This window comes from Stegodyphus dumicola, chromosome 4 (genome assembly GCF_044657685.1).
Source record: "Stegodyphus dumicola isolate Sdum_Otavi_A_Nest chromosome 4, ASM4465768v1".
NCBI classification, from domain to species: Eukaryota; Metazoa; Arthropoda; class Arachnida; order Araneae; family Eresidae; genus Stegodyphus; species Stegodyphus dumicola.
In genome coordinates, this window is record NC_140771.1 from 13,948,138 (window position 1) to 13,969,985 (window position 21,848).

Consider the following 21,848-nt stretch of genomic DNA (forward strand, 5'->3'; position numbering starts at 1 on the left):
AAATAGGCCTAAATTTATGCTGTATGTGCCCTATGTTTCATTTATATATTTTTAATAATTCTTAGTTGACAGTTTGCAAGATTTTAAAATTTATATGAATGAATTGTTATTTTGTTCCATGTGTTGTTGTATGTAAATATCTACATTTGAACATCTGCTTATAGATTTGCTAAAATGAAAGCTCCTGCTGCTGAGCGTCGTCATATTCTGCAGGAATCTCTGAAACTTCATGAATTTAATTTTGAAGTTGACACTGAAATACAGTGGATTAAAGAACATTTGCCTGCTGCCTCTTCTCAAGTTTTAGGGCAAAATCTCATTGATGCTCAAAATATATATAAGAAACATCTGGTAATATTTCTGATTTTTTTTTATAATCACTTTGATACAGTACTAAGTCTGAGATCCGTAGTAGTCAAGAATTTCCAGAATTAAATCATCAGATTAAATCTAGTAAGATAACTTGTAGAAATTATATATAATTAAAAATATGAAATTAAAGTTTTTTTTTTTTTTTTTTTTTTTTTTTTTTTTTTTATTTTTCAGGTATATATACACTAATACATTCTCTTTAATTGTATAGACAGACTGACATTTTTGTGGTTTTTTTGTTCAAGCACAAAGTTCCACATTTCAAGTCTTGTAAATTATCACATTGTGAATTTTTATTAAACTGTTAGTTGACATGTTTTAATTCTCAACAACTGCATTATCACCTTCCTTACTATTGGTAGCAGTATTTTTAAGATTTAGGATCGTATTGCAGATTTCACCATCTGTTAGATGATTGATGATTGGTGTATTATCACAACTTGTGTTACATTATCTTCCTTTATTATCAGTTCTCCACATTTCTTCATGAATTCCATTAATTGGAAAATTTTGCCGTTTGCTTATGAAATCTGGAAACTTTCGAATTAGCAGCTGTCAACATGAAATATGGTAGCTGGCCATAAATTAAAGGAAACATTTTTCTAAATATCTGAAGATATATCCTCCCGTGACCTTGAAATGCTGCATACAACAAATTTTATAGTAAAATATTAAAACAATTCTTGAATTATCTTAGCATTGTTCAGAAAATTTAGTTTAGATTTTAAAAAGGCTTTAGCATAAATTTTAAAAGGTTACTTACATTTCAGTTTATGTGGTGTTCCAATATCTATTGGCTGAATTATGGATATACACTTTGGAGGCGGGAAAGTAGATAAAAACATTGCCCATCATAAAATTTCAAGTGAAGTTCATCATAAAATTTGAAGTTGAAAATTTCAAGTGAATTCAAGTGAAGATTTTTGCGTCATCTAGTAAATCAACCTATTTTTTCAGACCTCAGGTTTTTCAGACCAATCATTGTACTGTTGACTTTACAGTACCATACAGAAGGATATATGCCTTTATGCAATTTTTAAACCAATTCCATTTTTTGAGTGGGGGGACTTGGCTTTACATCGAAACATGCTTTTGTTTCAGTCCCTTCTGTAGCTTCAGAATTAGAAACTTCTTAGACTTAATCAAAAATTCAAATTTTAATTTTGATAAGATAACTGTAAAAATAAAACCTTCAAAAAATAATAAGCTGGACTAAATTACAAAATGAAGGAATAGTGAAGTTTGCTGTATTAACTGAACCTAAGTTTACAGGCATCTTTCTCCCTTACCTGCTGCTATGCCAGCAAAAGAAAACAGCTTGAGCAGCATCCAGACAAGTATGTCTCGGATTTTCGCGCATTGTTAAGTTAAACAGAAAAATTTACTAGACCATAAATGTGGTTGTTGCCAACATAAACATACTATTAATGAAAATATTTCTGTTGGCTGTGCAATTCCCTAACCAGCAAGTGTTTGAAAGTGACATGCAGTAAGTTGGGTCGTTAAAAAAAAGTTTATTATTATTATTATTATTTTATTTTATTATTTTATTGCTGGTAGTCCACATATGAGATGTCTGGATTTAGGACTTTGTACTGTATTATAATAATCATTGATATTCTTCTGTATGTGAAAGTATTTTATGTCTTATCCTGCCATTTAATTAATTCTTTCCAGAAATTGGAAAGAGAAATTAATGGTCATCAACCGATGATTGAAAAAACTTTAGCAACTGGACAACAGCTAATTGAGCAAAAACATTATGCATCATCATCAATAGAATCTAAATGTCAAGAATTGAAAACTTCTTGGAAAGAGCTTCTTGATTGTGCTTCTGAGAGGAAAAAGAAACTTGAATTATCTTTGAAAGCTCAGGCAGTAAGATGAATATTCATTTACATATGTCTTATATTTCCTTATGTTAAGAGTGAATTATTTCTGAAGGAATCTTGATTCTAATTGAAGATTTTTTTTTAAATGTGTAAGAATTTTTGTGATTTTTTTAACATTGGCATATTTGAATGTTTTGCAGTTAATCTTCAGTTGGAAATAGATTATTAGCGTCTGTAGCAAATTATTTGGGTACTTATATATTAACAACACAACCACCTTGGCATAGTTTGGTGATTTTTTACATATGAAAATGGAAGAGGTTCTTATTGGATGCAAGTTGGTGGTTTTTGCAACCCTTTTTATTATTATTATTATTATTCCTGCACTGTCCATGTTTATCATAAGTCAGCAAACATTATCAACATATGAAAAAACATACTTTAAAAGTTTAAAATACAAATTTTAATTATTAAATGTGGATTGCACCTTACATGAAAAAAGTATAACACATTCATCTCCTGTTTTTTTTTTTTTTTTTTTAAACAAAAAGAAAATTCTACCAACTTGGCCATCACATAAACCTTGGCAATACTGGTTATCTACCGAACACATCTCCCCATTGTACTGTTTATTGATTTTGTGACAAAATTCTGTATTCATGCATAAATTTTACTGCAGTTTCTTCCATTCTTAGCAAATTCTGCATGTGCATATTTTAAAATTAAGTTTAAGGCAAAATGTCCCATGCTTTGTTTATAAAAACAGTTGGAACTTGAAATACAACCTAAAGAGTGCATACGAAAATGGCTATATTGCTTAACTGAAGGATTATTATTAGAATGTTTGACTAAAGAATGTTAATGTGCATGGTTGCCATAGTTTGATAGCCCACCAGCCAAATGGTAAAGTCACTGATCACTAGTACTTCCATTCGCTGTTCGAATCCCGATGAATGGGCTGGCTGCATGGGCATTTTCGTGACTTTCCCCCAGTTGTAACATTCATACAAGCCAGTCCCCTTAGAAAGAGTCCAACAAATGCATCCCTCCCATTATGCACATAGCCCTCATGCACTTTGCCATAATCAAATAAACCAAACCAAAACTAAGGCATAGTTCAAACTAAGGCATTCTTAAAATTTGCAAACTTCTACTAAGGTGGTTGTGGTAAAATGTAAGTACGATTTTTTGTTTGTGATAATTATGAAGATGATAATTTGTAATGAATGCAGTGATATTTTGTTTACAATAGGTATACATTTAATGCACTTTTTTTTATGACGTTTTTAGATGTGCTACTGGTAATCATTGATGCCATTATGCCTTCTAACTGAATTAATTTAGAACTGTTGAAATAGTATTATATATATGTGTGTTTCTAATACATTTGTACATATGTACGTATGTATATATATATATATATATGTAAGATAAAAATATGTAAATCAAAATTAGCTCCATAATTCTCCCTGTCTGTTCTAAAAATCGTAACTTTTCTGCACTGCATCATTTCTAGATCAATCTATCTATCAAGCTGGTGTCGTAGCTAACTTGGAAGCTGAACTCGCAATTTTGAGAACTGAAACCTTCTCTTTGCAATCTTCCATGTCGTATAAATGCACACTTTTAGCTTGAACTTCTGTGCTGCTTGGACGCTATATCCCTCGCTCTCTTCCTATCACAGCACTATTCAAAAATATAAATGTTCTGTAAACTAGGCATGATTAGAGTGCTGAGTAAACTGTGAATTTAAATAAATGTCACTGCCTTGACTACCAAGCATCCTATTCTTTATGAATTAGCATTCTATGCAATCAAAATTCTTCTTATCTAGTATGGATCCTCTTCAATATGTCATCTAAGTGCTTTGTCATCATAATTTCTGTGTTTGCTACATATTTGTCTCTTTTATTACATATATTATATTTAAGGATTAACTTTAATTTGTAATATTCACTCTAAAGTTTCTTTATTTATCGGGATATTTTGCTTTCCTACTTCGACATTAAAATAAATATTAGCAGATTTTATTGAACACTTCTAAAGTATATCATTCTGAAATAAATAAAAGATCATCATGGATTCAAGTGATATATCAAGTGATGCGCATGTTTATAGAATAACACAAGTGAAATCTCATAATAACAAAAATTAAAGTGAAATCCAAAAACACTCATGCAAAACATTTCTCATTACCTTTAATAATACACCATGCTTTTTTTCTTCTTCTGAAATATTCAGGTATTTTATGGTATAATTCTTTTCGGATGCATGTCCACATTATACTGGTGGACACATATACCACATATATTTAACACATCCTTGGTGGTTTTTCTTCTGCCTTATTTTTTGTTTTCTTGCCATGAAGTGTTTTAATATTTTGAAATGTACTGCTCTGCACTAAAGTAAAGTTAAATGTTTTCATGTGATAAACTGTGCTGAAAATTTTCTGAAAGCTATTGCATTATTGCATTATTCTAAAACTATTACAGTGCAGGATTATTTTACAAAATTTGATAATTTTATTAAATAATCCTGCTTCTGACAGTTTAATATTTTTGTCATATGTTTATTTCTAGTTTTTCTCAGAAGCAAATGAAGTAGAAGCATGGATGAATGAAAAGACAGACATTTTAGAAAGTACTGATTATGGGAAGGATGAAGATGCAGCTGTCAAACTTTTAACGAAGCATAAAGTGAGATCATTTTCCATATTTATTTTATCCTCGAGTAACAATATTGTTAAGTCTTTTGAGATTTTATTATCTTCTAATATCAGCTATGTGAAGTTTCTAACGGTGACTTATATTAATGAAATCTTTGCTTAAAAGTAAATTTGTCATTACAAAGTTATTTTTTATTCACTCTTTACTTCAGATACCATTAAAAGAAAAAGTTTTAATCATACATGTATAATAAGTATTTTAGTTACATAAGTTTATTGTTGTTATAATAATTATCAACACCACCATTATCTTAGTTCATTTTGGCTTTGTTATTTCATGTAAATTTTTAAATTCTTTATTTTTTTCATGTTAAAGTATTTCTTCACTTATTAATGGAGTTCATTAGTAGGAGACAAATTCATCCTTCAGAGATAAGAAAAAGCTTTTAAAAAAATTAAAGTAAATATCAGTGTATCCCTTATGTATGCACATTGCAAAATAATTTGATATAGTAGTACTGCTAGAATGAGCTAATTACTGCCAGACTAATTACAAAATTTATTTTTATATTGTTTTGAGTGTATTGTATGTAATATAATTTCCCATTTGATTTGATTTACAGGCCCTTGAACTTGAAATAGACACATATTGCAGTCTAATCACTGAAATGGGTCATCAGGCACAAATTATGATTGATTCAAATCATCCAGATTCTAAAGTTATCAGTAATAGATTAGTAAGTTTTATTATGACTTCAGATATTTCAAAATATGAATGATCATATAAAAATGTGCTTGGAAGTGATGCATTCATCATCATGGATAATTTCTTAAATATTTAATTGAATTGAAATGCAGATCTTAATTTCTTTTCCTATATCATTTTTCACTATTAATATTACATTCATAGAAAAATACTTAATATTGTATTATTTTTCTTTGTTTAAGTAAGGTAATGAGATTTTCTTAACATCTTAAATTTGTTAGTTATTTTCATTTTTACTTCTATAATGGGTTAAAATTACTCTTTTCTAATAAAAGAAACATATATTACCTTATTACATATATAAAAGTATTGCTTTAATTTCATAGCCAGCTAAACTGTATTTTGTGTGTGAAATCTTCAAATAATTAGTTATTTCATATTAATTGTTTTAGTTATCAATGACCTTCTTATAATTATAGTTATTCATGACATCATATAATTTAATTTAAAAACAAATTTATGCATTTTTCTTATAATCTGTAGTAATATATTCATAGCAGTTTATCAAAGTTATGTAAATTTACATCTATTAAGATTCTTATATTTGTATGTATTCAACTTGATATGCTATTTTATTTTAAAGTAATTAATCCGGACACTCTTGGATGACTTTAAAATCTGTGCTTTAAAATATAAGCAAAGTTGTATAGCATAAGTACCGCTAAGCATTTTTATATGCTTGTCAAGACTACTAAAGTAAGGGATGTTCATATTTTAATTACTTTCAATAAAAAAAAGGGTGATTATTTTGCTTGGGGGATGAGTGTTAAGGGATTAAGTATTATACGTCAAAAATTCGTTAAGTTACTATGATTTTATTCTTTTGTAATATTTTAATTTTTAACTTGAGTATTTGTCAAAAAAAGATGTATTTCTATTTAGCAAGTTGTAAACCAGCAGATGAAAAATATTCAAAAATTAGCTAATATACGAAGGCAGAAGTTGATGGAATCAAAACATCTTCATGAATACTATAGAGAGAGTGATGAATTGGAAAATTGGGTCAATGAACAGATGTTAATGGCAAATTCTGAGGATTATGGACAAGACTATGAACATTTATTGGTAAAGTATAGCATTTACATCTAATGTCACAAACTTAAAATTAGGTATTAAAGTTAATTGCAATGTCTGTTCAAGTTATTCTTTAAATTTTAATTTAAATTAAGATAAATATAATGATACATTCATTTCAACTACTGGGACATTTTCATGCTTGTAGTATACTGTATTAAGTAATAAATGATGTAAATATATGTAAATGCAAAATCAGTAATTCTGTAAAATATATTTGCAGTTAAAGTGTTGTGTTTGTTTACAAATATTTCTGTATAAGTAATGATGTTCAGTTGAAAAATATCATTTAAATAGGGGATTATCACATTTTAAGGGGTAAATTTATTATCATTTGGTAGAATATCTCAGTTAAGCAATCAAGATTCGCATAAAATCTTTCAGTCTGTAGAATCTCTTTCCAAAAATAGTCCTATGTATTTTTAAATGTAGCGTGTAATAAAAAATGAACTATCCCCTTATTTGACGAACATTTAGGAAGAATTAACTGAACATTTGTTTAAGAGTTTGGACTCTGAATTTATTGAAGAACTATTCTTTTAAATATATTGTTAAATATTTGTTTGTTAAGTATTTGATTTAGAATCTGATTTTTTGTAGCAAATTTTACGATAGAAATATCGATTTTATTCTTGCTTCCAAAAATCATATCTGTAATTTTTTTGTGACTTATCCTACTTCTCTGATAGTAACAACAGAACAAATGTATAAATTTTGTTGTAAAGAGGAGCACAGGATTTTTGTCTGTCATTAGCATGGGTCTTCGATGCCGTATATGTGATAGGACAATTTCCTAGCTCTCTCCCAGTTTTGAAGGATAATGCTTTGGGGGACATATACAAAGGTGTCTCACCCCTCTTCCACTATGATAAAACATTTATTTTTAGTGCTTCCATGCTTCAAAGACACTATACATTTACAAATATGTAAGCCTTCTTTGCCATTCAAACCTGGGCCCATCTATATGGCATCCAGCATCTCTGACTGCTATACCGGCCAAGCAGTGGCATAGCTATAGATAGGCAAGATCAGGCAATACCAAGGGCCCATTACTTTTTGATTTTTGGATATTGAAAAAGTAATAATGAATTTGTTTCCAAATCCATCTTTGATATTTTATCTGTACAAATTAAAAATTTTGCAACTAAAATATATTACTAATTATAGTAGTTTTATATCTTCTTTTTGAATAACATAAAAATTAGAAATATTATTGAACACCATAACAGCCTATGTCCTTAAATCCAGTGCCTATGTAATGAATTCTTTTGTTTACACACATTGGCCCATCTGCAGTCTAGTATGCTCCTGCTTAATCTAACCAAAAATACCCTGTTCTGTGTGTGATAATCATTTTGTATTTGCTTTACTGTATTTTTTTATATTTAAACATGAGAAGGTTCTAACTTTGGTTGCAGCCCACCTCACCTGAGAGACATAAGCTGGTTTTATGACTGCAGCATGAGAAGGTATTAAAGCATAGCAAAAAATTGCTATCGCAAACAAAATAGGCTAGTTTTGGTAAGACTGCATATGCACATTTCATGAAAGGGGCAATCAGAACAGCTAAGTGCCCGTGTCCTGTAGTAGTCTGTGTACTAGACTTAATTCTGCAAACTCTTAACTTCTTATTAGTTCTTGGAGGGAAAATAAAATATGATGATAAGAAGTATGAAAACAATTGTAGCAGTTGATAAAATACTACATATATTATCAGTTAAGATGCATAAGAAAAAATAAAGTGGGCCCAAAATTGGGGGGGGCAGAACAAGTAGAAGAAAGAAAATAGCTGCAAAAATTATACAACTTTGTTATTAAAACATTATACCCAGAGAAAGATGTTTCAGCGTATATTGTCTCTGCCAGTACAAGTTGAACAGCTTGACTGGAAAAAACTGTATTATCAGCTGAAATCACCTCTATTATTAAAGCTGACAATAAACATATAGAAGAAACAGATATGTGCACATCTGTAGATACAGATATCATAGGATCTGTTGTTGATTAACTGTTATTCACAATGCATAAATTGGACAATATTGGGTTATGACTCTGTGATAAAAATTCTTTGTAAATCTTAATTGGAAATATGACCAATTTGTACTAAAACCTAGTGAATTTTAAATTTATATGCATTTTATTATTGTATTTGCTCTGCAGTATTTAATAGTGTTAATAATATGCAAATACTACAGCCAATGTTTGAATACTTATAATGTTAGTTTCCATTCGTTAATATAATTTTAAAAAATTGTATGTAAGGCACCCTGCCCTTTATGAAAACTCATATGCCATATTCCCCTGCTTGTTTTCATATATCGCTAAAATTTAAAACATTCTTGAATAATAGAGCAATTCTGTTTTTTCCCCCTTTATCTTCTTTACATATAAATGATAAGGTTGAATAAACTCTCTTCCATAGGCCTTCCTTGACGGGGATGACGGGCAGCAACATGTGATTTGGCTGTCTTGCTTATGTGGCTGATCAGGCCCAAACCCTTTGAGCTGCTAAATTGCTGTGTGCATATGTTGGGAATGCTCAGTATTGGGAAGATTAGCTGCCTTCACAGGTGCAGATCCATTGTTTCTACAGTGGTCCATTCATGTGTGGCAGAGACTCATAATGATACTGTCAAATCTGACTCAGGCTGCGTGATTACCAGATTTTTTTTCGATACCTTCTGTGGAGTTTAACATTATAACCATGTATGGCTGCTCAATGATTGTCTTTTCCTCATGTGCACTCTTGTATTGACAGAGCTTTTCTAAATTATTTAATTTCTGGGATTTAAATCATTTTGATTTAAGCATATGATGTATAAACATTTCTCAGCATATATATTTTGTTGCACATGACTTTTTTGGGCCGTGGAATAATAATTTAGTTTGGTTAATTAATTATGGCAGAAACATATAAGGGGTACTTGAAAGAGAGGATTTTTAAGAAAAACTGGCTTGTGAGGGATATTACCTGAGCCAATGACCCCCCACTTTTGCTATTCGACTATGTATAGGCCTGTGGTTGAATTAACTTAGTCATCTGTTAATTTAGAATGTAATTTTAGTCCTGATGATATGATTGAATGAAGATGGTTGTGCTTTGATTCATCTTGGTATGAAATTGTGTTGTGTCATGCAATGGAAGTTTTAAAAATAATCATGCTTGTAGAAAAATTTTAGAATCTGAACTCGTGTATTAATATTATTATCTTTTAAGCAGCATTTTTTAAAAATGTAAACTATTTTAGTATGAAATATTTTTTCAAATAGAAAAAAATCTGCTAAATTATTATATAACTTAGTAGTTACATTTCAGTTTAATTTAGCAGTGTGATGAATATCCTTTTTGTACCTTTTTCTCAGATTGAAAAATTAATAAAATTAAATGTGTTGAGCCTGTATATCGACTGACATTAAAATAACACTGCCGAGTAATGATTATGTGTTATCTTATCAAAGTTGGGTACATTAGCTGTTAAAATTTAACTTTAAAAGGGAAGATAGTAATTAAAATTAGTAATTAAAATTTATCTGTTTAAAGATATCCTTTAATATAAATTATTTTTCCTTTATACATTTGATTATCATAATTATAAAGCTCTTAATATTACACTTTTATTTATAGCTTCTTCAAAGCAAATTTGATGACTTTAAGCTACGGGTGGAATCAGGATCAGAAAGATTTAATCAATGTGAAGAACTTGCAAAAAAACTTATTGCAAGTGACAGCTCTTACTCAGGGAAAATTGAACAAAGGCAGCAGCATTTAAGGTAGGTAGTGTAGATCTCTTAAGCTTTATGACTTATACCATAACGGAGATTAAACCTTTTTCTATATTATATGCTTATTTTTAGTTTAAAACACTTTACATATTTATATTCTAGAAAATTTTAATAAAAGTTATTTCTTTATGCAAAAAATGTTATGTATTGCAGAATACAAACTAATTTTTAACATAATTAGAATATCTATATTGTAGTTTAAAAAATGGTCCAACAATGCATGGAAAACTGAAAATTTTCTGCAGTAATAAATAGAAAGCATTGTTGCATTTTTATATATTTTAAAATGTTCTCTACCTTTTATGTAATATCCTTGTTCAGGTTACCAATTAAACAAAAATTATTTAATTGCATTATAGGAAAAAAAACTATTATTGTTATGAATGGCTGTGAAAAAAACTTTTAATTTTATTTGTTAACTTTTTCATACTTTATGTAAAAATTGTTTTAGAAATAAATGTTATTCATAATACATTTTTTTAAAATTGCAGTTTAGAAATAGTATGTTTCCCTCTTTGCTTTCATATATTATCACAACTGAAATCATGAGATTATCATGACTTAATAAGAAATTTGAATCTTATTTGTTCTAGTGAATCATGAATATATCCAAATCATGATTCGTGACCATCTAAAATCATCATTAATGCTAGATAAAGTAAAGCCATCTTATTACTTAGATTAAGATTAGCATTCTGAAATTATTATATCATGCATTAGTTCAGAAGTCTTTGTTTTAATGATTGTTTCTGTATTGGTACATGATGCAAAATCTTCAAAAGACTTTTTGTCCCCATCTCAGACCATGCAAATGAAATATATTGTGTCTGTATGTTAAAAGAAAGCATACGCATATTGACACCTTTGACACAAAGCAAATTTTTTGCTTTGAGAGTTCTTTGTATTTCACACTTGTGTTCATCAAACATAATGTTATAAAATTACATCTCAGAGTTCTTAATGATCAACGTTACTCAATGTAAAAGTGTAGTAATAAAATTGTCAAAAATGTTAATAGGACCAAGAGAAACTTGCATTTGATAGACCATGCCAGTCCAATGTGTATACTATAAATAATGATGATGAAAACATGACTAGGTGATACCAAAATCTGTTCATAGAACTTTAATGAGAATTAATACACAACAAAAGTTGTATCAGCAAATTCTGTGAACTACAAAATCAGGAGAGCGTATCTGTTTTCCTTATGATTCTTTACATAATTGCAAAGAATTATTTTCTTTGGAAGTTGCACATAAATGGGTACTACCTGTTTTCATTTCATGAAACTGAGAAACAATTTCCTTTTGAGGAAGTAAGTAGTTATTTCTGTATATTTTTTATCTTTGTGTCTGTAGTTTGTTCATTTTTATGGTTACACCATGGGCACATTATGTTTGGATTATTTAGATTTTAGTTAAGTTCTTGAAGGCTATCTGCTTAAGAAGTTGGGTCTTCATGCAGGATTTTTTTTAAGGGAAAATGCCTTATATTCATATTGCATATTAGGAAACCATGAAAACTCCCATGCAGTCAGATTTTAAACCCAGGCCAAATTATTGGTGTTTAGCAATATGAGCACTATGCCACTGGTGAGCTAGGTCTGTATTTCTGATGTTCTATGCTAAATCATGATATATGCTAGATCTAGTGTTTTCTTAATAGAATCATTTTTTTTAATTATATGCATAATGAAAAACGTCAGGCTTGTAATTAACAGTTAAATAAGATGATTCTGGATTGATAGTAGCATTTCTTTGCCGATCCTTATACTTTTAACTATTGCTTATTTTCCTCTAACAAAAAATATTTGATAGAAGGGAGAATTGAAGTATTCATCTGTATTGAACAAGCACACAATGAAAAGCTTATATTGGATATTTTTAAAATTTTTGAATTTTATATTAAAGCCTACTTTTTCTTAATGAAAAGTTAAATTTCTTGACATAAGTGCATATTTCAAGTATCACATCATTTTTCTCTTTAATGCGAATTTTGGAAGAGGGAGGTACTTTTTGTTAAAAATGCAAACGAGAAAGAAATTACTCTGTTTAAAAAACAGTGCATCTATAGAATTCAGGTACTAAATCCAAAAAATAAATAATTTTAAGATAGGTTACATATTTTAGAATAATTTTAAAGTATTTTAGGAACCTTAAGATATTTTTCATGTGTATATTTTCATTATATTTGTAAATTAAAATATTTGTTTACCTCTTGGTTTTAAATAGTATGATATGATGAAAATTCATTTGTGTTTAATAAATTATCCTTAAATACTTACATTTGTTATGTAAGATTTGTATGACAAAATAAATTGAAAGCATTAATTATTGTTTACTACTGTAAAATAATTTGCAGGAAAGCCTGGTCTGTTTTGTTGGACAGTATTGAAGCAAGAGATCAGAAGCTGCATGCAGCTGGAGAAATCCACCGCTTTAATCGAGATGTGGCTGATGCATTATCTCGTATCCAAGAAAAATATGCAAGCATACCTGACGATTTAGGACGTGATTTAAATAGCGTTCAGAATCTAATTAGGAAACATGAGGGATTTGAAAATGATCTGGTAGCTCTTGAAGCTCAGGTGTGTCTTATTTCTTGAATTAATTTACATATAATTAATTTAATAATGCTGAAGAATCTTAGGTTCTCTTAGGTAAGCATTTTCTCATGGGCATAATAAAAAAAACATTTCTTGCAAATTTTGTAAGTTATGTGGTTTAGAAATAAAATTTTTTTACATAATGTGGTGTTTATAAGACATATGTTGATGTGTTTTTTAATTCCAAAATTACTGTTTCTGCAGAAGAAGAAAATCTGCCATTCTGAACAGAACAGCATTAGTGTTAAGATACTTATCTTATATTTTAAACTTCTATTTTTCATATTTCTGTTGTTTTGCATTTACCAAATATGATATATTTTATGTTTAACATGTAATGTAAACACTCCCCCCGAGGCATAAAATATTATAATGTATATATATATTTTTTAAAGTTGGTTTTGCAAATGTGAGTGACGAGCCTGATTTTGGGTAACCATCATTTCAGTTATATAAGTGATAGCCAAGCTTGTTCTGTTACCGTTGACTGTTCATGAGTTTGCTTGTGAAACTGGTCTAAGTCATGCAACCATCCTCATTCTGTACAAAAGGCTTCTAAAGAGCTAACTTATGGCATACTTTGTTCCTCATCCTTAACAGGTTCCTGATGGCATGCCTTTGTTTCCTTGGATATTGTCTATCCCAAGGGATAGACATTCCCTTGGGATAGATGGGAGTTGAACTGTCCCACAGGGCAAGGGTTTTGCATTACTAAGCCTGATTTTAGGGAGGGGGAGTAAAAAAAAAAAAAGAATTTGTGTTCTTATATCATAATTTTGTACCATTTTAGACTATTAGGCTGTCATATACATTAGAATTAGTATTTAATAATTTTTGCATTTATTTTACATGAAAATATATAAAAAAATACTTACTTTAAGTAAGGATTTTTCAGAAGCATTGTTCAAATTATTTTGAAGTTTTAAGCAGGGCTGTAGAGGCGATAGGGAAAATGACCAACTCCTGGAATTTTAAAGACTCTAACTTCGAATTCGACTCCCTCATATATATGTAAACATATCACATGGTTACAGCTTATTTAAAAAAAAAAAATTAATTTAAAAGAAGTAATAGATGCTACAGAAAAAGATTGATGATAGCAAATTTTTATATTAATTACCATTTGTTATGAAATGAAAAAACTGGCATTAGTAATTTCTAAGAAACAGTATAATTTCGGCAAGATCTTCTTTGTTGGAGGACCATAGATCCGATTTGATAAACTTCAGAGCTTCAAAACTTCTTTCCACACTGACTTGAGTAGGAGGAAGAGCTGTTACTGTTAGGACAATTTCCTTTAACTTTTCAGGATAGATTTTTTTTTAATAAGTTTGTCTCTCTTTTTTTTTTCCCCCTATTCACTTTAATCTTATTTTAAATTCAAACTGTCCAACAAAAATGAGTCAGAGTCGATGTGTTTTTAGCGACTCCAACTCCTTTTAACCAAAAGTCTACCCAACTCCGATTCCAACTTCATGACTCTGACTCCTGAGCCCTGGTTTTAAGTGACAAACTACATTAATAGACTTTAAAATAAAAATAAAAAAAATTACAAGAAAAACTGTTTACAAGAGATGTAACAAAATCTTTCATGGGAAATGGAATGCAGGCACTCGTTGAGCTCAGTCTATGATAGATTGTCCATATCAGAATCACGAGAAATATTATTTTAACCCTTTAGAAAATGAATCATTGCTCTCATGCATGTCACTGATCATCTCATACACAAAATATAAGCAATAAAAGCTATTCAAAGCATAACAGAATCCCGCATAATAATCTTGAATGATCCCTACATAGTAGTAGGAAAAAAGGCTAAAAAGAGGATTCGAAGGGATATCACTTGGCAAGTTAATATTATGCTTTTCCTCCTCCCCACCATAGCTGAAACTATGATCAGAATGGGATCAAACTGAAGGTCAGGGTTCTAAAACTGTGTTCAGTTCAAAAGTAATGGACACGAAACACCATCGAGTAGTCTTTAAAATATGGCTGAGCTTAAAATGTGCATATGCATCACTTGTCCCTTAAGCTTCCTCTCTGGTGATGCATGGGTTGTATGCCTGGCAATAAGTGATTTCATAGGGAATGCAAATGTGGGATTCCAGTCCTGAAAGAGTTAAAGCTTGTCAGCGTTGTGAAGCTGCTAGGATTCTGTTCGGATGAATTCCTTTTGGTGCATGAATGCCTTTAATGGATTTCTGTTGGAATGAGTTCCTTCATTGCCTTATATGAAATATGGTCATACTTGTATGAAATTCAATTAATTAATACTGTCAATTCAAGTAATGCATCAAGATTATTTTTCCCCTTTAAAAATTTTTATAAATATAATCCAGAAATATTATAAATATAACCTAATATTTTATTTCAAACCATTTTCATTCTTTTCTGTAATAGTTTTTATAACATTTGCTCAGAACCTAAATCGAAATAATAATTTTTTTTTTTTTTTTTTTTTTTTTTTTTTTTTTTAGAAAATAAAATATTTATGCACAGATTATTAATTAAATCACCAAGTATAAGCATAAACTTCTATTATGATGGTGACAGAATTGTGCATCTGAAAAACTGCATAATTTAAACAGCAAACTTAGATCAAAGAAACAGAGGTAGTTTAATCAATTTATTAAAATACATAAAGAGAAAATTGGATCTAGCTTCTTGGACATCTGTACATTGGACTAGGAAATTTGTTTATCTAAAGTAGCTTTAATGATTGTATTCTTTCATTTTGGTGAGAATAGTTCTTCTTTCTTCAGATACAAAGACATTTAGAATTAGAATTGTTTCTCATTCTTATTGCTGAGGAAAATGCATTCCCGGTGATGTTGATACTAGTTGCAATGTTCTGTGCAGTAATTTAGGCAGACTGCACTTTTGTTCTGAAGTGATAGAAACATAAATCATCGCGTTCCTAAACGTCTTCTGTAGTGAATATATCATTATGCAAAACTTCCAGTTTCAACTGCAAGTTGTAAATTCATTTTCTTGGCAAACAGGTTCCGGTTGTGATAACTCATTGTAGATACATTCATGCACACTCATAAACATCAACAATAAAAGAAACAAATGAAAAAGAAAGGATTGAGAAAAGGAAAAAAAGAGAGAACAATGACTGTCTATCTCAAAATATTCATCCTTATTGCCTTTGTACTCCACTGTCTGATATCCTTCTAAATGGTCAATAACTCAAAGGTACTTCTGAATGATACATTAAGGTCCTAAAAAAGTGTTTTGACTTTTGTTTATCACCGAAATCAAATTTTGATTTTTCTGCAGTTTTAAAAAATAGGCACTTTTGCAAAGTCTTCCCTTGCCTCTGGATGAAATTACATCATTATTTGCATTTCAGAAACAGATTGATCAAATTATAGTGAATATTGATAATAAAGTTATATTTATTTTGTGACAAACTAATCAAATTAATTGTATTTTTTTTAACTGGTTAGAAATTACTATGTTTATTAAAAATGATAATATGCATATTTTAATTTTTAGCTACAAATTTTGGTTGATGATAGTGCCAGACTTCAAGGTGCTTATCCTGGTGGAAATGCAGATCATATATTGGAACAGCAGAATATTGTTATAGAAAACTGGAACACACTTCAAGAAAGGGCTGCACAAAGAAAAATTGAACTTCAGGCATCCTATCAGCTGCAGAGATTTTTATCTTCTGTAAGTAATTCTTATAGTATATAATTTATTGAGCAAGTTATAGCCTTTATATGTAAAGTAATTTAATTTATTGCAATGTTTTGTGTAATTTTATTCTATTATAATAGTAACTTAGTTTGAAGTAATTTTCATCCGGTAAATCTAAAATCATCTAATTTTCTGTTAGGCTGAAAGGGAACTGTAATAGTTTTCTGATGATGTTTTAAATTGTACACTGCACAAAAAAAAGGGGGTTAATTCTACATCTCCTGATCTATTGGGGCGTTTTGACGAAATTCAAATTGTGTTTTCCATGTCTCGAAACCGTGACTTAGAATATATATTAGATTTATATATAGCTTTGTTCTAACATAGGTATTTTGATAGCTTTGTTCTAACATGGGTTATAGGACTCAAATTAAGCCTAGATATGAAATTTTGTCATTTTTTGGTGAGAAACTTAAATTTATCTTGGCCAATTTTTTTTCAGTTTGTGCCAAGAATAATTCACATGGTGAACTTAATTTAGAGCAACCTATTTTCCCTTCCTTTTACTTCATTGTCCATGAGCAGAAAAAAAGTCGTTCATACTTTCAAATAATTTTAACTGAAAGGTTAGAAATACATCTACTTTAAGATAATGGCAAAACTTTTGTAGGTTATAATTCAAAATATTTTTCGAAAAATTTATAAAAATTATTTTAAATACAAATTTTAAAAATAAATCATAAAAAATAGGCAGATTTTATTTGGAATGAACCTAAATTTTGAAATATGAAAGGGAAAATCAAATAAGTTTAATCAAAAAACAGATATTAATAAATATAAATCAAATTCAATTAACACTGAAAAGCTAAAATTTTGAGAGCTAATTTTTTAAAAACTACTCGTGCCTTTTTTACAAAACTTGACAGTTTGGCATCATTTGAGACGTAGAAACGAAATCGAGAAAAAAATTGGCATGTCATTTCAGAAAAAGTCCAATTTTATGTCAAAATACCTATACATAAATTTAATACATATCCTAAGTCGTGCGTTCGAGATGTGAAAAACGCATGTTGAATTTCGTCAATCGGCTCAATAGAACAGGAGATATAGAACTGTCCCCCCTTTTTTTGAGCAGTGTACATTTTATAAGTGTATTCAGGAATATGTAATAGAACTTTTAGAAATAGATATTTTTCATTTGAATAAATCATGTAATATTCTGCAGCATAAAAATAAAATTCTTAATGTTACAAAAACTTCTGATGTAAAATATTAAATATTTTGAGGAAACCCTATTTTTCTAATTTTCACTTTTAATTATAAAAGTTTCAGGTTCATTTTCTGTATGAAACAAGTGTTTTAAAAACGGATTGTTTGAAATCTAAGCTTGCACTATATATAAAAAAAGCTGTTTGATGCATATTCCCTTTTTTTAAATTGTTAAATATTTATGTAAATTTAACATATTGGAGAGACTGATATCAAATCACATTATCTTTCATTTTAGGTACGTGATGTTGAAAACTGGGCTTTAGGACTTTGTTCATCTTTAAAAACTGAGGAGAAAGTGCGTGATGTAGCAAGTGCACAGATGTTAAAAGCAGAGCATGAACAGTTAAAAGCTGAAATTGAGGCCAGAGAAAGTACATTTGGAACAATAGTTAATGTGGGAGAAGAAATGATTGAAGGTGGTCATTATGCTCAAGATGAAGTAAGATGTTTTCTAATTTGGAAACTTATTTTCCGTTCAAATGAATTTCTCCTTTATTAAACAACATTTTGTGTGCATTTTATTATACATTCACCTATTTAAAACCCTTCCCTCCCCAGCAAAAAAAAAAAAAAAAAAAAAAAAAAAATATATATATATATATATATATATATATATATATATATATATAATTTAATTATTTTGAAAATTTTAAAATTGGAAGAAAATTTGTTTAAAAAATATCACTAATATTTTGTGATGCAAATCATTTTGGAGTTTATCTAAGTGCACGTAAGTTAATACAGAATATCAATTTGAATGCATGTGTATTTTCAGATTCGAGAGCGCCTTGATCAACTTCTTGCTGTCAGAGGAGAGCTGCATACAGCATGGCACAAGAAAAAGATTTATTTGGATCAATTATGTGATTTACAATGCTTCTTGAGAGATGCAAAGCAACTAGACACATTAAGCAGTCAACAGGAAGTAAGCTTTTTTTGGGGGAAAATTAAATTACTTTCACAAAAATATTTTAAATATGTTTTAAATATTCAATATTATAATCAAAAGAAGAGAATTTTGATTAGTGACTTCTGTTTTAATTTAAATGTATTTAGGTTTATTTATCTGGTTCAGACATGGGTAATACTGTAGAAGAAGTTGATGCTCTTGTTAAAAAGCATGAAGCATTTGAAAAATTACTTATAACACAAAATGAAAAAGTAAGTAAAATCATTCTTTTATGTAACTGTTTATTTTTTAAAAATTGTTCTATGATTAATTTCTGTTTTTATCTTTAAAAAGTCACAACTCTTTCATATATTAAATAATATTTAAACTACATATATTTTTATGGTAAAGAAGTATATGTTATATCCTGACATTAGATGATAAAATGATGTTTTTTTTAATCCAGCCATTATTTAGAATATATTTATTAATTATTATTTTACTTTATCCAGAACAATTTAAATAATTCTGAAATTTTTATTTTTATTTCATAAAATTTATTTTATTTGGAAAGGATTATTCAGAGAGAAATGTAATGAAACTTTTTTATTGTTGAAAAATAAATATTTTATAGATGTTTTTAACAAAAATTTGTTTAAATGTTATTTAATAAAAAAAATGTTTGAATGCAAGGTCACCAAGATATTACATATTTGTTGTTAAGAATGTTTAATAGCATATTTTAAATTTTAAATGCTGCAACTAAACATTTGTAAGTACAATTCCAATTCTGTTAAAGCTCAATGCAATCAAAAATTTGAAAATACTAATTGAGCTGTAACAAAGGGAGTTCTTTACTTTCTTCTGTTTTTAAAATGACTTTGCTTTAAATTTATTTTTAATTAATATTTTCTGTTGATAGTGAATAACTCTTGTTAATTAATAACCATAGAATCTTAGCTTTATTTAAGTTACATGTGCTTAATGTTTTCAGAGCATGTAATCAACTGCGGGATATTTGAAGATATTTTTTTTTAATTTTATATTTATTTTGTCACTATGCTAATTTAAAATTTTATAATGTCATTCCTTGCAATTATTCCCCTTCCTTTTCATAAGAGTTATGAAAGATGCTTTTTGCTTAAAGATGTAACAGAATAATTTTCATATAAATTTGCACATTTTAATAGTATATTTGTGTATTTGATATTCTTGGTAAACATTTGTGTTTCATTAATTACTTTTTTCAGCTTACTGCTTTACAAGAACATGGGACAAAGCTTTTAGAACAGAACCACTTTGATAGTGATACCATCAGAACAAGGATGGTTGAAGTTACAAATAGGTAAACTGCTTATACATCCATGCATTTTAAAGTATCTTAAGTTGACAGTTTTTGCTAGATTTATTGTATTTTTTCTTATCTTAGTGCAGGTTATTGCAACAGATATCTTTTCCCGCATATAACTTTCTTAAACCATTTATATGTAGTTTAAAGTTACAAAACAGCCTACAATAACATATTTTCTTTAATAGTTATACTGCTTTATCAGGGCACTTTTCTGTGTTTCATTCTTTTTCAAGTTCGTACATTAACAGATTTTGCTACATCTGCTGTCACTGAAAGATTGGTGGAAGCTCATTCCGCTCGTGTAAGATATATAAAAAGAGCAGGAGTATAATAAACATTAATTTGAATTTGTGATCTTTCATAACAAGATTTTATTAACAAATTATACATATGCTATTATTTTGCTTGAACTTGTTTGTTATTGATGTATAGTGAATTATCTGTTAACAAGTAAAAGAAATCTCATACATTCTCATTTCACTGCTATTAGTCACTGTGTATCAGTTGCATACTTATTTGGATATTTGTTGTAAATCCTAAATAAGATACTTTATGTAAATTGTTTTTAAATGAAAAACAGCAAACGTATGTGGGCATGTAAAATCCTATTATTTATTGTATTGAATATAGTCTGTGAATATTTTTAATGCTTTACTAATTTTATTACAGGAGAACCAAAGTTAGAGACCTTAGTAATGTGAGAAGGCAAAAGTTAGCTGACAGTTTTCTTCATGCTCAGTTTAAGAGAGATGCTACTGAGGTAAGCAGTTTGTTTAGCACCTAAAAAGTAAAGGGTAAATAAATAAGTAATGTTTTTAATATTTCTAAATACCCAATTAATATACAAACATTAGGAAACACTATCTAAACAGTAATTGTAAAATATTTTTATACCAAACAATAAAATTATTACTAGTTAAATTAGTTATTGCTCAATATAAAAAAAAAAAAATTACAGTTTGTTTTATTTCATTACTATTTAGATTGTGTTTTGTAATATTGAATTTTCTTATTTTTTTAAAATATATTTTTAAGGAGAGTTGGGAAACTATAAGCAAAGATTTTTTATTCAGATTCCTCAGTGTATCTTTAGTTATATATGTAAAGATATTGAACAGTGTAGGAGGCTATGATCTGTTGTGTAATGGGAAATCCATATATAATTTTTTTTTTTTTTTTTTCTTTACTTTCCCATGATTTGACTTCTAGTGTATTTTGATTAGAGGCTTTAACCAATTATATAAGCCAGTCAGTTTAAAATACATATAAATTTGTATACTATATGTATTATATATTTTAATAATGAAGTAAGCTATGAAAGAGTGTTTTTAAGGGAATAAAAAAAGGGAATATGCATTTGCATATTGTGCTTAATTTATTAATACATCAAATTTATATTGTCTGTGTTATGTAATTAATTTTATTTTGTAAATGTTTGTGTCTTTTTAATCGCAGTTTAGCATTAATTTTGTGAGATATTTTTTATTCTGATAAATACTGCACCCAGTATCTATTTTTATACTACAAAATTTTTATGTTTATCATGTTGATGGCTTAATTAATAAAAAGAAATTGCAATATATTTGAGGAA

At 28.6% G+C, this 21,848-nt stretch overlaps 1 protein-coding gene across 3 annotated transcripts in view; it reads left to right on the forward strand.

Annotated features, from left to right (window-relative positions):
* The window catches only part of kst (spectrin beta chain, non-erythrocytic 5 kst), a 329,664-nt gene that overhangs the window by 245,904 nt on the left and 61,912 nt on the right, over positions 1–21,848 (forward strand). For all 3 annotated transcript variants that reach the window (XM_085814577.1, XM_085814575.1, XM_085814576.1), the window contains 13 exons: positions 165–351; positions 2,050–2,250; positions 4,784–4,900; positions 5,493–5,606; positions 6,518–6,700; positions 10,335–10,480; positions 12,854–13,079; positions 16,599–16,778; positions 18,253–18,456; positions 18,793–18,942; positions 19,074–19,178; positions 20,157–20,251; positions 20,927–21,017. In XM_085814577.1, coding sequence (XP_085670703.1) covers positions 165–351; positions 2,050–2,250; positions 4,784–4,900; positions 5,493–5,606; positions 6,518–6,700; positions 10,335–10,480; positions 12,854–13,079; positions 16,599–16,778; positions 18,253–18,456; positions 18,793–18,942; positions 19,074–19,178; positions 20,157–20,251; positions 20,927–21,017 — 1,999 coding nt within the window. The remainder of the gene's footprint in view (positions 1–164; positions 352–2,049; positions 2,251–4,783; positions 4,901–5,492; positions 5,607–6,517; positions 6,701–10,334; positions 10,481–12,853; positions 13,080–16,598; positions 16,779–18,252; positions 18,457–18,792; positions 18,943–19,073; positions 19,179–20,156; positions 20,252–20,926; positions 21,018–21,848) is intronic.